At 34.9% G+C, this 16,461-nt stretch overlaps 1 protein-coding gene and 1 pseudogene across 1 annotated transcript; one reads left to right on the top strand and one right to left on the bottom strand.

Annotated features, from left to right (window-relative positions):
- The first annotated feature begins 3,505 nt into the window (after positions 1 to 3,505).
- On the top strand, positions 3,506 to 6,256 carry LOC127074527 (uncharacterized). Its single transcript, XM_051015861.1, has 5 exons — positions 3,506 to 3,686; positions 3,802 to 3,886; positions 3,994 to 4,038; positions 5,487 to 5,584; positions 5,815 to 6,256. The coding sequence occupies exons 2-5, from the start codon at positions 3,833 to 3,835 to the stop codon at positions 5,903 to 5,905; spliced, it is 288 nt and encodes a 95-aa protein (XP_050871818.1). The 5' UTR covers positions 3,506 to 3,686; positions 3,802 to 3,832; the 3' UTR covers positions 5,906 to 6,256.
- Positions 6,257 to 6,316: 60 nt separating this feature from the next.
- On the bottom strand, positions 6,317 to 12,120 carry LOC127110478 (boron transporter 1-like; annotated as a pseudogene).
- Between the last annotated feature and the right edge of the window lie 4,341 nt (positions 12,121 to 16,461).

A 16,461-nucleotide genomic window follows, 5' to 3' on the forward strand; every position in this document is an offset into this window, starting at 1 on the left:
GGTTTGGGCAATACGCGTATGGCAGAGGCAATACGCGTATGGGCAGAATTGTGATTTTCTGTGCTACTGTTGTGCAGTTTTTGGTTGTTTAGGCTGAGTGATGCGACTTAGCTGAGGCATGATGTGATAGGGATCATTTCCCGTTGTTTTGAGTAGTATAGGTATTAGTAGAGTGAGCTAATACTGTGTTTGATTATGTGACATGATATGATATGCTTTTGTGATAAAATGTGTTAATGATGTGTGTTGATATGCATGATGCTGTGATTGTATCAGTTGTGTATGCATTTGTGAATAGACTATCCTATGGCTTAGAGTGTGAGCATGTGTCTATTCTTGATTACTGTTGATGTTGCATTGCTAGGTGATTAGCATGCATATTGCGGCCTTCGGGTGGTAGCTAATTCCCATGGTGAGGAATTAGTGAGTAAATCAGCTTGATTTTTGTTGTTAATGTTTGCATGCTAGGTGATTAGCGTGCATGTCATGGCCCATTTGGGGTGGTAGCTAATTCCCATGGTGAGGAATTAGTGAGTGAGTCACTATGTCTCAAATGAGTGGGACTAGTGAGCTTGGTAGCCGTGCCTGGATTTGGACGGTGAGGTTGAACTATATGTTCACAAATAGTCGGTACCGCATGCATAGAGTCTCATTGCATAATAAATGTATGGCATATAATATGAATGGATGTATTCCAGTATTATATGTGTGTTGTGTGTTGTGTTGTTGATGTTGAGTATGGTTGAGATTATATATATGCTATATGTTATTGTTGAATATGATGTTTGAACGGATACTGCCGTTGCTGAGTGTGTAGTCTGGTTAGGGTGAATTAATGTGTTAATTACTTAGCATTACATGTTGTTCTATAATGCTTGTTATATTGATTGAGGAACTCACCCTTACACCTATTTTTCAGGTAACGAGAAATGAGTTGAGTAGAAGCTAATGCTTGGAGTCTAGAGTAGTTCTTATGGGTCATGCTCTGATAGATGTAACATCGGGAGGGGATGTCTTAATTGATTTGATATTGGTTGTTGATGATTTACATGTATTGTGTTACATGTTTTACATTGAGTTGAATTTTATTCCGCTGCGAATTATGCAAAGAACCTTATTTTGATTAAATAAATGAGCATGACAGGATATTTTAATGATTTTTGTGAAATGATTGTGTGACACCCTTCGGGGCATAATTACTCTGATGAATATATTGTTATTTTAATTATAATAATTTGGGGTATTTAGAAGGGTGTTACAATAAGCCGTTGAATTGACCCTAATTGGGATTATGAATGCTGGAAAATTATGTTGGATAAAACTGTGTTTAGGCTGTAATTGAATCTGTGTTTGGGTTAGTTGTGAATTTCCGAACGTATAGCTTTTTACGAAATTGGAATCGGAGGTCCGGAAGTCCTCCAACGGCGGAAAATGCGGAGAATTCTGCATTCTGCCTTGTGTTAGCGCAGGAACAGCTTTCTGTCTTGCGTTAACCGGTTAACCCAGAGCGTTAACCGGTTAACACTGTTATAATTGTGAAAAACTGCTATTTTGTCTGCGTTAACCGGTTAACCCAGGGCGTTAACCGGTTAACACTGTTAAGTTTTGGGCAGGAAGCATGTTTGTGCTGCGTTAACCGGTTAACCCAGGGCGTTAACCGGTTAACACTGTTGCAGAGTGGAAAAATTGTTAATTAAAATGTTGTGTGCCTAATTGATGGTTGCCTATATCGGTGTGTGATATAGTAGGGATTATTTCCCGCTGTTTTGAGCAGTATAGGTATTAGTAGGGTGTGCTAATACTGTGTTTAATTATTTGACATGATATGATGTGTTGATACATGTGTTGATAATGTATGATGGTATGCATAATGTTGTGAATGTGTATGTTATGCATATGTTGCGAATGGACTGTTTTATGGCTTAGAGAGTGAGCATCGGTCCATTGTGGAATATTGTTGTGATGTTGCATTGCTAGGTGATTAGCGTGCATAATGTGGCCTTTATGGTGGTAGCTAATTCCCATGGTGAGGAATTAGTGATGTTAGTCATTTGGACTGTTTTTGATGTTTGCATGCTAGGTGAATTAGCGTGCATAGCATGGCCCTTGGGGTGGTAGCTAATTCCCATGGTGAGGAATTAGTGATGTGAGTCACTAGGTCTCAAATGAGTGGGACTGGTGAGCTTGGTAGCCGTACCTGGATTTGGTCGGTGAAGTTGAACTATATGTTCACGAATAGTCGGTACCGCATGCATGGAGTCTCATTGCATAATATATGTGTAGTGTATAATATGAATGAGTGTATTCCAATGGTATACGTGTGTTGTGTTGGCATTGAGCATGAGTATGAATTGTGTTGATATTGAGTATGATATTTGAGTTGATGTGCCGTTACTGAATGTGTGATACGATTAGGGTGATTAATGTGTTAAATTACTTAACATGACATTATATTCTATAATGCTTATTATATCGATTGAGGAACTCACCCTTACAACTATTTTTCAGGTAACGAGCAGTGATTGAGTAGAAGCTAATGCTTGGAGTCTAGTGTAGTCTCCTTAGTGGGTCATGCTCTGATAGATGTAACATCGGGAGGGAACATTTTAATTGTGTTGTTGATGTTGTTGAACCAGTTTACATGTAGTATGTTACATGTTTTGAATGATCGATTTGATCTCTATCCGCTGCGTATTGTGTAATACTTTATGTTTTGAGTTAAATAATGAGCATGACTAAATAGTATGACGAATGGTGCGAAATGAATGTGTGACACCCTTAATTGCATGATTACTCTGATTTATATGTTGTTATTTTAATTAAATATTTAGGGTATTTTAGAAGGGTGTTACAGAGAACACCAATTGAGATGCTCTTAGACTTGTGAGGATTATAAGGTTATCATAAAATTTGAATTGTCAATTCTATTTAATGGAATAAAATAGAGCTAATAAACGAGAATGTGTCACCTTTAAAAATTTGAAAAAAAAACATAGACTAAGATGAACACACTTAAGGATGCGAACTAAAAAACTAAGGTGATATGTTGGATATCTTTTTAATTTAAAAATATAAAAAATTATTAATGTTTGTGTTTGTAAAATTAAAAAAAAAATAGGACAAAATAAGAAAAACACATCCATAAATACAAATTTAAAACTTTAATCTATTCTATAAATAAAAATCCAGACAAACAAAATATACCGTGCGGTCGGATTCGTATTGTTGTACTAAAATAAAAGTCTTATTATTTTTGTGTGTTTTTGTGTCATTATATAATAATTTTCTTTTACATTTTTTATTCTTCTTAATTTTTAATATAAAAAATTAATTTTTTAAATTTATTGAAAAATTAATATATCTAACATCAGATGTAATGATTTTTTAATAAAAAATATATTTTTTATTATATCAAATATTGAGATAAAATTAACTTTTTTTTTAAGAAATTGATGAAATGATTATTAAATAGGATAAAAAGATAAAGTTAACAAAACTAAATTGTAATATTTTTTAGTTATTGAAACGAAATATTAAGAGAAAACTATGAGAAACGTACCTCACTAAAAGAATTAAAAACGGCGAGTCGTTCACCCGTTCTGCTAAAACGCACGGCGTTTTCTTGTCTTCTTTTGTGTGCTTGTGGACTATCTCTTTCAGTGCGGCGGACTCAATACCAGAATCAGGTAACTTCCCATGATCCCAATCCATTAATCTTATAACGGGTTTCATACCATTTTTATCCATTTCTGCCTTGGAAATGTTCGATGAATTGTCTCTGTGAAGTTCCTTTTTTTTCAGCTTTTGTTTTGCAGGGTAAATAGTTTCGAAAATGCCGACTCTTCAAACTTCACTGCCTCCTGAGCTCGCTAACAATGCCATTAGGGTAATATAAAACACCTCTCCGTTCAATTCAATGAAAGATTTTTACTTGTGTTTTAAGTTTGAAAATTTTTTTTTTTTTTTTTAATATTTTGGTATGTTTTGTTTTAGCTTTACCGTGAATGTCTACGAAGAGCTAAATATATTGGTCATCGGGTAAGTGATTCTTTCTTGTGTCACTCTCTTTTAGCTTCAATGGGTGTTTGTTGCTGCCACAATAATTTAAACACAGATGAGATTGTTGTTATCTCTTTGTCACCCACTAAAAAATTACAATATAGGTTAATAACTTTGCATTGATTAGGTTTCTTGTTTGCCATAGTGAATTTGTTTGCCGTTAAGTTTTTGTTTACAATTGGTGTAAGTTCTAAAGACATGTAGTTGAGATCCATATTATTACATTTAGATGTTGAGATTTAGCTAGCATGGTGGACATACTCGGTTGGAATTTCCGCCTTCATCGCGGTCCGCCTCTAGTCACCTAAATTGCGGCATTTGCTTGCATTTATTGTAGCTTTCAACACTTTCATTGTGTTGGGTTTGAAGGGGTGTACTTAGTGCCACATTGCTTAGAGATATGGTATGTGTTGTGTTTAGGCAATCTTCATCTTACAAGCTGATTTTGTAAGATTGAGTTATGCCCAACCACACATTCTAAGATTGTATTAGAGCCTATCCTAGATCATTTGTTGGGTTTCCCGCATTGCACACGCTTTGGCCTCATTGAGGGGAACTGGTTATGAGATCGGTGGTAGTAGTGACTAGCAATGATTGAGAAGAAATGAAGGAGGCAATTGTGATAGCACCATTTGTGACAATGATCCTTTGACTCCCATTTATTACCTCAAGGTTCTCATAGAATATGAATCTATTTTAAATTCTTCTCAGATTGTTCGGTAGGATTTTCTTGTGTTTTTCAAATGAGACTGCCAATAACAGCAAACTTGTAGAAGGCCTCTGTGACTTGGAAGTTGGAATAGTTGAATTTGAACAACCCAAGTGTTTAAAAAGTTTTTGTTTAAAGTAGGAATGCACAAAGGATGCGAGAGAATGGCAAACACCCATGAACCCTTCTTGTTGGTACTGTAGAAAACCCCCTTTAAAAGAACATGTGCTGTATAACTTTTTGAATTAATTTTAGGATATCTGACCTTAGACGAATAATACACATGTAAAATCGTGATAGGAGAATAGTAGGAATAGAAAGAAGGAAACTCTGTAAGTTTAGTTAAACAATTCGTTTCTATGCTTGTTTCACTCTTCATGATGATCATGGTGCACATTTTAAGTCATTTACTCTCCCTGGGGAGGGCATCCGGAATTTGGAAAAGGGGAGTTCTAGCTCCTCTTCTCTCAAATTCTAAATCAATCATGTAAGATTATGGTGCACATCTTAATTCATTTGGACGGTGGGATAAAATTTGGAGAAGGGGGATTCTACCACCTGTCTTCTCCAAATTCTAAATCTATCATTTGCATAAAAATCAGTTTCTTCCTCTTTGTTCCCCTCCAACAAAATAGCTAGTTAAGTAACTGTCCTTTTTTTGAATGCTTGTTACACTCTTATGTGTATAAAACTAAGATATGCGTGCTTTCTGTTTCAGCAACATAACACACCGCTCCTTGTCGAAATGGTGAGACAACAGTTTAAGAAAAACATGCACGAGACAGATCCCGATAAGATTCAAAAGTTTAAGGATGAGTAAGTTTGTGCTCTAATATGTATTGCATTTATATTGTGTATGTTTTCTAGATTCCTAGTCTGTTCCCATTTCTTCTATGGTTCTGTTTTCCCTTCAACAGATGCAATACAAATGCATTTCCGATGTCTACATGCACAATAACAGGAAATCTATATTTAATTACTTAGAAATAGGTTGGTTACTCCAAGCAGAAAATGATAGTTTTCTTTTCCTTTCTATTGTTTTGTAGTGCTGCAAGGGGACTTATAAATCACATACTGTACGAGTCAGAGAAAATTACTGGTCGTAAATTTAGCAAGAGTCCTCCTAAAGAAGCTTAATTCGTTTAATCCCAGATGATTCAGTCTGTTCATCAGTGGTGGGTTTGGCAGATCAATCATTTAGAAATTACCTTCCTAGGTTCTTATGACAGTTATATTAAACTGTTGAAATAAAAATGTTGTTCGAAATTGCTCAATTGCTTTCTCTATCTGCCACCCTTTTTCGTATCAGTTGCTCAAGTTTGTTAAAACTATTTTATAGTTTCTGCCTAACAATTAAGTGTCTCCTTAACTCAACATTTGGAAAATAACCGTTCCTAAACCATGCCGTATTGTATTTATGGTTGATTCTTTTGACGTCTGTATCAGTGTTGAACTGGGAATAGCAGTGATCAGTTTTATTGTTTTTAATTTGTCTTTTTGTTTACACTGAGAAGCTTAATATATGACACATAAATACGATAAACGATGTCATGGTTGGAGTTGAGGGCTGTATACTTTATCTGGGAACTATGGACTTTGAAATACTTGTAAACTCATTGGACGGTGTTACAATGGAGCTCGTCACATTTGGACTGAAAATTCGTTTAACCTCTCCGCGGCTACTTGTGATAATCCCATCCAGAATCTCTCCTTCATCTGCAAAGGAACCTGTCCTGCTCAACTCTCCTTCCTACACAAACCAACAAATAAGAACAGCTTAAGATTTGGATTGGCCTCAAGTCGGCTTTTCTAGAAACAAGAGAAAAACAGGTTTAGTTCACATCTCGTTCCTAAATAGCTAGTTCAAGTTATTGATATCAGTGTCATTAGTATTTCATGCAATTTCATGACATGTTTATTTATAGTTTGAACACCTTTGTCCATTTCTTTTCGGCCAAGAAACCCCTGATATGTAGACAAATAAGGTGATGTTTGACGACTTACAGCAGATAGGTCAAATGGTAATGCCGGAACTTCTTCATATTCTGCAGCATCTAAATCTTGAAGGTGTGCCCCTGTGAAGAACTTGGGCAGAATGTACTGTCTTACAGGAACAAGAAGCATTATCATCAATGGAAACAGAACACCGGCGATTGGAACCCAAGTGATACCATAACAAACAAACAAGTATACAGTCTGGAACAATGTAAATGCTGCAATTATCTTGAAAGGTACAGTTTCCGCGTAAGTTGCATGACATTCCTCCAGAACTCTTAAAAAAACAGTAAATTAGCGAGTCACTACAGATTTTCTGAAATTAAAGAAAAATGGAGACAGGAAATGGTGTGAAAGCCAATACTTATATCTTTTGCTCGACGCAGTGAAAATGAATAACATTCGCTCCCAGAACTGGTTACCAGGTAAGTTTTCAATGGCCATGAAAGCGAAATATCCCCACAGTACAGAAGTTGGAATCATTTTCAGGAAAGGCATAGCTGCTACACATCCTCCTACCATTAAAGATTGAAGCAAGTTGCTTACTCGTTGTTCTTTAACCTCAATAGGCAATAATTCATCAATTTCTTTCTCAACATCAAATATTGACTCATCGACTGCACTATTTATACTTCTCATGCTCCTCGATGCCAGTTGAATAGTTGATTCTTTCAACTCTTTTAATCCCTGTCAAAACAAAGTTAGGCAAGGTTGGATGATGTATTACACGATGTGAGATTTTTTTTTTGCGTCTTCCCTTGATTTGTGACGGTCAAAACATAAAGCAGAACTTAGGAATCATATTCTGGGAAATTTGCATCTGCAAGTAAGCACAGTAAGCACTTTGCATACCATTAAAGAAGGTTCCTGGTAAGGCAGGGGAGTTTGCATCTGCCGGTAAGCACTTTGCATACTTCCATATACTTGTCCTAAGTTTTCTTGCTTTCTCATACAACTTCGAGCTGTTGCAACAAGTCGGCTTCTAAGTAACTACAAATCACCAAAAATGTATCAATGGGTCGTTTCAACATGTGCAAAACTTCCTTTATTATCATATTGGTTTTTAACCACCTAACATTATGTCGCATATAATATCACAAAGCTTACCATTATCCGATAAAATTTTCCATTAAATTTGAGTTGTACTTTTGTGTCACATAAATCCCTAACTTAAATTTGATGGTTTACATATTTATTTATTTATTCAATTTCATTATTATTATTCATCCTTTTCAATGCTTCTTGTACCTTGTGTTTTTGAATCCGACATTGATAATTATAATTTCGATCTTTTCTTTATTATCAAGTGTGTTAGAGTTTGGTGAGATCATATCTTTTATTAAATAAATTGTAGAAATACATCTTCCATCTATCCTCTATATACATTTCATGAATATAAAATTCCCTTTCTTCATCTTTAACACATTTCTCATAGCAAAGCAGGAATCATATATTAAAATAAAAACGGCAGTACAAGAACATCTATAAAAGAGAGAGCGCACCAGGAGTGTGTAAGAGAAAGATCCTAGCTAAAGTCGAGTAAGAAGAACAAAAAAAAATGCAATAGAAAATCAAACTACAATTAATATACGTAAATCGAGTAAGAAGAACAAAAAAAATGCAATAGAAAATCAAACTACAATTAATATACGTAAATCGACTATTCAAAAGACAACCTGAAGCATTAGACAACGACATCCAGAGAGAGCAAGTTGGAGAAAAGCAAACACAATTACCTGAACACGCACAAAACAAAGAAGGTCTGTTGGTCACCCAAACACACTCCTAAATTCCAAGTCACTTGAACGGGTTTCACTTTAAGTCTTCTAGAGAAACTCTAAAATCCTGAGCATGAGCTTGAACCCACTTCCACGCCAAACTAATATTGAAAAACTAATATTGAAAGACATCTAATGCTTCAATGACGAGTTTTTCTATATATTATTCTTTTGCAATCCTATATATAGATTTTCCACCCTCTTTGCTTCCTAAATAATGATATAATCGGTCAAAATATTGATTTATTGCTTCACTCGTCCCGTTCTTGATCTCTCTCTTTCTTAATTTTATTATACTATTCTCAAGTTTCAACATCTGTACACGTAGACCATTTTTTTAAAAATATTTCTTTTTTTATTCTAACTTTAATCTAAGTATTTTTATTTCACTACCATGTTTCTTTACCGTTAGGTCCAAAACTTCTTAGTAGTTCTCGAAAAGTCTCTTTACCTATTTTTCTTATCTCATATGCCATATTGTTTGACATATCATTTGCACCTTTCTTGTGGCTACTCGAAGACGGCCTCAAAGGTCCTATGTTGGAAACTCTTTTATTTTTTAACCTTCAAATATTACCACTTGATCCATGAAGCTTCCATGTGATTTTTTTTGTGCTCTTCTTTTGAAATTGATATCCATAACCAATACCCTAAATTAGATAATCAGACTCTCTCTGAATATAACTTTACATTTCAAACAAATCTTCTTATCTCACTTTCTAATAAAAAATAAATTTATCTAAGAACATGACACTACTCTTAGATGTGATAAAATGCTTATATCTTATTCTAAAGCATTTATTATCTATAATAAGGTAAGAATTTACTCCTATTGCTACGCTCCCTACACGTCTATTAAGATTCTCTCCTAAAAAATCTTTTCTTTTTGGAGTATATCTTAAAATAATCATTCTAAATCCTCTCAAAATTCTATTTTAATGTGTTCTGTCAACCCAATTTTAGGCGCGTAAGCATTAATACATTAAAAGTGTCTTGTTCAACTAAGTATATTTTAGGACTATGATTTGACCTCCTACTCTTTTACATCAATAATATCCTTCTACTACTCCTTATTTACAATAATTCACACTGTATTTTCCGATCTAACTTTTACGGTTTACTAAAGCTTAAACCCGAGCTGTCTAATTATTTTGTCTTTTCATCCGTCCACTTAATTTTTGGAGGCACATGATACTGACCTTCTTCTTAACCACAATGTCCACTATTTCCATAGATTTATCGGTTCAAAGTGAATCCTACTTATAAACTAACTTTTTTATCCACGCCAGTTTACGAAAATGTGAGAACCCTTGCTTATTTATCACTACATTCAGACGGTGACACATCAACTTTTGCTCATATGACATTGTACTCAAATCATATATAACGTTGCTCATGTAACAATCTAACATTCACATTATTACGTATTTGATCTATGTCATAGAAATTCAACAACAAAGATTTACACCGACTATCATCTATCTAACACAACCCTTTTCTTTTAACCATGTTTTGAACTGGCTATCCATAACAAAACTAACATAAGCGGATTTCAATCTCTAAAACAAGAAAACAAAGTTACTTTAATATGTATACCTGGTGCTTCAATGTAGCTAAACTTTTGGTATGCATTGGAGATTGTGGAATAACACCATTTGATGGGGGAATCCCAATTAGACCACATAATATAACCTGCCATACATTCATCATATCAAACATTTAAAAATTAGGGATCAAATTCAGTTCAAAAACATGTCATATAACCGAGAGAATTTTTCATAAACTAAAGAATCAAATAAGGCAAGGAAGTATCATGTACCATGAATCCTAAAAGAAGTAAATCATAATGGAATGAAGGAGGCTTTCTCAAATTGAACTCTTTCTGCTGAGAAAGCTGAGATGCTATACTATGGTCAAAATAGTAAAGCACAGCCATCATTGTTGCTGGAATAAATGCTCCTATAATATAGAGAATTGGCACATTCAGCATTTCCCTTATGATAGTCCAGTTTTCATATGCACCATGGGACCATGGATTTGGACTCAAGAGTCTCCTAGGGATTCCTGTTGGAATATTTCCAGCTGGTATATAAGAAACAGCAGTCCATAACAGAACCATCAACGCGACACCGTAATCAGCTACGACACCCCGAAACCATCCTGCAATAAGAAGAAAATAAATCTATAAACTATTGAAACATTGTTGAAAACTTCATCAAAAGATGAGTTAAGAATCAAAATTTCACGAAAGTCTTACCTGATCCGTATCGCCAAGATCTTGCTTTCCGGCTTCTCAATGCTGTAAGCAGAAATCCAAAGAACAGAATCAAAGCAAACATGCCGTTTCCAAATCTCCATGAAGATTGAAATTCCGTTGATGCAGGGTTTGCTCTCTCGGGTATACGAAACTCATGAATTAGTCCCTGTCAAATGCAATCAGCGAACATCTATATCAGATATTATATCATAAATCATCTTAATTTTCCCTTACTTGTCGTGTCTGGTGTCCGTGTCAGTGCCTCATAGTAGAGAACATAAGATGTAGAAAGACAAATCTTACTTTAATAGCCTCTTGCATGAAGAGCATTGCGATAAGAAGGCCAAAAAGTTCACCAGCGACTCGAGTGAACCTGTTGATGATGGAGCAAGCCCCTAAGATAGCCAATAGAAACAATAAGAGGGCTGTCCACATGCATACCCTGCCAATGATGAAGTCTTTCAGGAGAACCCGAGTTCAATAATTACTAACTAGACTTTACTCATATTCAAGCCGAAACTACGGATTACCAGAGCCTGAGAATTTAAGGGTTAAGATGAAAGAATAATTTATATATCAGGATTGAGAAAACGATACCATCCAGTCCAGGCTAGGAAAAGCTTCGAACCCAAATCAGGCCTATTTTTGGCGAATTTGAACATGAACGTATACATAATTACAGTTGGCTCCGCTACTCCAAGAATTAACAAAGGCTGGCCTCCAATAATAGAGTGAATAACTCCACACGTTGCAGTTGAGGCTAATGTTTGCACAGAAGTGAGTATTCCATCTAGAAAATCATTAGAACACAGAAAATCAAATTGAAGATATACTAAAAAGATTCGATGCATGAACGAAATTTATAATGTACCTGTATCTCTTTCCAATTGTTCTCCGAATGAAATAACTGGAATCGCTGATGCAAAAAATATATATGTTGTAGGGGCTAGTATCCTAAGAAATAACAATTTCGATACCAAGTTAACATTATGGTCGAAATAAATAAGAAGTACGAAGTTACTAGAAAGTTCTTAAAATTATAGTAATCTTCTATCTTCATCAAATAAGTGCTTTTGTAGTGTAACTATTTGAGAAATATGTACCTGAAACCTGCAGTGAGACCACCAATCCAATCTTGCTTGTAACACATTAGTCTCTTTCGAAGATCATTTTTAATTCCGCGAAATGGAACAAATGTCTCTTCCATAATTTCTCAACAAGAAGTTATTGCCAAAAAGATTATATATAGTTCAAGTAATGCATCATAGGGTGTATTTCTTGGAGAAAAATGCAGTATGGTTTTGATGAAACTAAATGTTGAATTTCCAGCCATATATATACCAGAAGAAAATGAGATGTGTACTCTCTATCTCTAACCAGAATATAATCAGAATATAGTAGTTTACAATTATTTCTAATATAAGGTTACAAAAATGTGTTTTTGACGATATGAATCATCATTGAATGTATTAGTATATGTTTGGTTTCAATTTGTAGATATTTCAATGGTAATGGTTATTTGACAGTACCATGCATAGAATGAACGACTTATACAACCATATATAGAAAAGAAATTATTGTAATTAGTTATGCTTTAGAACTCTAATGTTTTGGATTAATTTAATATATCATATGCTTTTAAGTTTTAATGTTTATGCATCGAGTTCTTTCGATGCAAATGGGAACAATCACAATCACAATCACAACTTGTAAAATAAGTAGGAAAATGTCTTGAATATACCATTAGGTATAGTAGTTCATAAGTAGAAAGATTTCATATCAGAAAGATTTCATAGATCATATATAGATATATATTCTTAAAATGGAGTATTTAACATTATAACCAGAATTGGAATATAAGTTTGTCTTGTTTTTCATATCTAGTTGCAATTGCAATTGCAAACATAGAACAAGATATTGTAGGGGGTAATGGATGACACATTGGGGACAAAGTATACTACACTTTTAGTTTAGAGTCATTCATATCTAGTTGCACATCACAGCTGAATAATTTACAAAACTAAGAGGATAGATTAATCAAAACCAAGTGAATCTTATTGTTCAATCTTTAGCTATAGTAGAGCATCAATACTTTATGCTAATTACAATATGTTTTTTTCATCATATGACATATCTTATCGTTTTGATTTTGATTGTTTGCATTTTTATGATAGCAAATTAGTCTCTATTAAATTATTTTTCTATTTTAATTTTGCGAAAAAAATAATAAGAAGATGCACTTTCTTCACAAATAACAAATCCTTCGACTTTTCCTTTCGTAAATGGTAATTAGTACCATTGAATCATGTATTTGTTAAAAAAATACAATACAATGATTAAGGATGGTCAAAGATTTGAAGGTATGTTGAGGGGTTGAGAGATAACTCACGTAGGAGATAAGAAGTTATGTTTATGAAATTTTCTTTATTAGAGTCAGATTCCCCTTCTCAGCTCTATCGTTGAGGTATTTATAGCAGTCCTGAGCATAGATCCTAAGCCCTTTGGAAATACAACTGCTACTGAGAAGATATATGAATTGACTGTTAATCCACCACTATTTTCAAGAACTGGTCAAATGACCCCTTCTTTATTGTTACAAAATGGGGAAACACCATTTCCCGATATCGGGTGACCGTTCAAAAAGGGAGGGTGATATGTTCAATGGAAAGGGTAGAACATCTAGTAAACGGGTGTCCCAAACTAGAAAACGAGCGACTAGAGAGGCGTTATGGACTAAACTCAGGTCCTTTGTCTCCGCCTCGCCCCTTATGGACCCTTTTAGGATTTACCAATACATTGTGCCTCAAGAATGAGGGCTTGTAAAGTGCGACGTGTTTTAGCTTTTCTTCCTTTATTCGGACACCCCGAAGCGTCGTTAAATGGAATACTTTAGCAGGGCCCGAGTTGGGTTCCTATGACGAGACTTTAGTTGAGTCCTTCATGAGAGACTTTAGTTTAATTCCTTAGGCGAGACTTTAGTTGAGTCCCTCAGACGAGATTTTAGTGGTATTATGGAGATGACAATATGCTACTCGTCTCTAAGAAGACAAGGACCTCCTTGTGGAAATCTAGTATTCATATTTCTCTTTTTAAGGCAACAATGATCTTCCAGTTTCCAGTAGAAGCCTGATAAATGGTATTTGCACCGTTGCGGTGGTTGTTTTTCATTCGCTTTTAAACGCTTAATCATTGTTTTTCTTCCTTTTATGTGTGTTTGTGTGCTTTCTCTGCTTTTTAGGTGAAATGAGCCTTATGAGACAAAATCAAAGTAAAGGCATCAAAAAATACATATAAAAGAGTTAGTCAGTATAAATTTCCCAGTACCAAATTCCAGGCAACAATACCACCCAGTCGTGTTGACTAACACATACAATGTTGAATAACATTACCCCCGTGTTGATCAACGCCACCCTTGTTGGCTTCAGTTTCAATTATAGACTTTTGCGATTTGTAATGTTTTTCTGCCTTTTTCACTTCCTAACTGTTCCGAGGCCTAGAGGAAAGTTTCTTAATTAATCATTATGTAAATTTATGTGTGGATTCATGATAGAAGGTCTATAAGAAGTATATGAATCAGATGAGGAATTGATCTCCTGGCCCTAGTTTTAGTTTACCTTTATAAATTTTATTTCCCTTTTGTCAAGTGTTGTACTAAACTCCATTGGAGATATTTTATTTAAGTTTTCTTGCTTTCATTCCAGGTTCTTATTGTTATTGCTTTTATTTATTCATCTCTATTAATTCTTGATACTATGTATGTTTTATTTGTTTATTTGATTGTAATGTATGAGTATTCGATTATGAGTTTAGGGCCATGAGGATTGTTTCCTGACAAGCCTCACGCAGATTCCCGAAAAATTTGCTACGAGAACATAGGGAAAGTTCGTTTCGGTGTTTATGCTCTTCAAGTATTTAAATTCGCTGCGAAAGTAGGATTGAATTAGATATTGCCTATATGCTCAAAGGGTATCGTGCGATATCAGAATTAGAAACACCGAACTGTCGAATTGAGGCAATGAAAGTGTCTCAAAATTTCAATAGAGAAAGTGTTTTTGTTAATGGATGTTCTGAAAATTGACTCTGAACAAATACACTACGCTGATGAAAATAGGTAGCGTATTTGATCAGAGTAAGACAACACGCCGAAGAAAGTGGGTATTGTCTATCTTTTCCATTTTTCTACGAAACTAGCTTTATTCTCGTAACAAACTGGGGTCTATAAGAGGATTAGAGGCATGAATCGGAGTCCTAAATTCATCTCGTTTTGATTATTTTATTTGGAAACATAAAAATCATTCAGAAACTTTTTTTCGATCGATTTAGCTATACAAAGATAAGATATAATTCCGTAGTTGGTCACTTGGTCTCTGTGGTACAATAATCTTTTTACTACTTCGATATTTCCATATACTTGAGGTGTTCTAAGTTTTTGGCACTATTGTTAGGGATCGAACCTGGGTCACCCGTGTGACAGGAGAGAATACTTACCACTATATTAACATTCATATTGCATGTTTTAAGGTGGCAAGGATCTTCCAGTGGAAGTCCAACATTCATATTCCCATTTTTAAGACGACAAGGATCTTCTCGTGGAACTTTATCATTCATATTTCCATTTTAAAGGCGGCAAAGATCTTCCAGTGGAAGTCTAACATTCATATTTTCCTTTTTAAGGCGGCAAGAATATTTCAGTGGAAGTCCAACATTCATATTTCCCCTTTTAAGGTGTCAAGGATATTCTAGTGGAAGTCAGACATTCATATTTTCCTTTTTAAGGCGACAAGGATTTTCCAGTGTAATTCCAACATTCGTATAGTCAACAAAGCCAAAATTAATTATTGCAAATGATAAAAGTTTTTTCATACAAATTTATGCATTAATAGGCGACTCGCCCTTCTAACAGTCAACTACAATAATATCTTATATTGAGTGAATTCCAAGTTCTTGGAATGAGTTGTCCATCTAACTCATCGAGCTTGTAGGCTTCTTGAGGCAACTTCTAGCAGATGTGATATGGTTCTTTCCAATTGCGTTGTAGTTTTCCTTGGTGAGCAGGCTCGAAGACTTGCCTCTACACCAGATCACCCTAATGTATTTTCATTTGAACCACTTTGGAGTTATATCTTTTGGCCTTCCTCAACTTGGCGGAAAATTCTCGAACGTACACAACATCTCTTATTTCATCAACCAGATCAACGACACATCTTAACCCTGCCTCATTCTCCTTTTTATTAAACTAAGAGCTTTGTTAGGAAGGCGTGGCAATTTTGATAGGAAGCATAAAGTCCCTCTCCCATATACCAGAGTAAATGGAGTCTCCTTGGAAGTGGAATGAGGAGTGGTCTGATATGTCCATAAAACTTTGTGCTGCTACTTCAGATGTAGTCCTTTGGCGTCAACCAACTTCTTATTGAACCATTTCAGAATTACCTTTTTCTGCCAATTATGTTTTTCCGTTTACCTTTGGTTGGACAACGGAAATTAAATTTGTTTGCACTCCTAGGTCCTAACAAAAATCAACCGCACAAGTGTTGGCGAATTGAGTTTTATTGTTGGAAACGATGTATTGGAACACGATTTGTTCATATCCCTTGGGTTTTGACGATAATAATATACTTAAAGAATAATTAGGTATACTAACATATGTTCAAATGTGTAGGATC

This window comes from Lathyrus oleraceus, chromosome 1, assembly GCF_024323335.1.
Source record: "Lathyrus oleraceus cultivar Zhongwan6 chromosome 1, CAAS_Psat_ZW6_1.0, whole genome shotgun sequence".
In the NCBI taxonomy this organism is placed as follows: Eukaryota; Viridiplantae; Streptophyta; class Magnoliopsida; order Fabales; family Fabaceae; genus Lathyrus; species Lathyrus oleraceus.

Coding starts and splice junctions, on each gene's coding strand:
- LOC127074527 (XM_051015861.1), top strand. CDS start 3,833: ATGCCGACTCTTCAAACTTCACTGCCTCCTGAGCTCGCTAACAATGCC. Junction 3,887..3,993: donor TCGCTAACAATGCCATTAGG/GTAATATAAAAC, acceptor GTTTTGTTTTAG/CTTTACCGTGAATGTCTACG. Junction 4,039..5,486: donor CTAAATATATTGGTCATCGG/GTAAGTGATTCT, acceptor TTTCTGTTTCAG/CAACATAACACACCGCTCCT.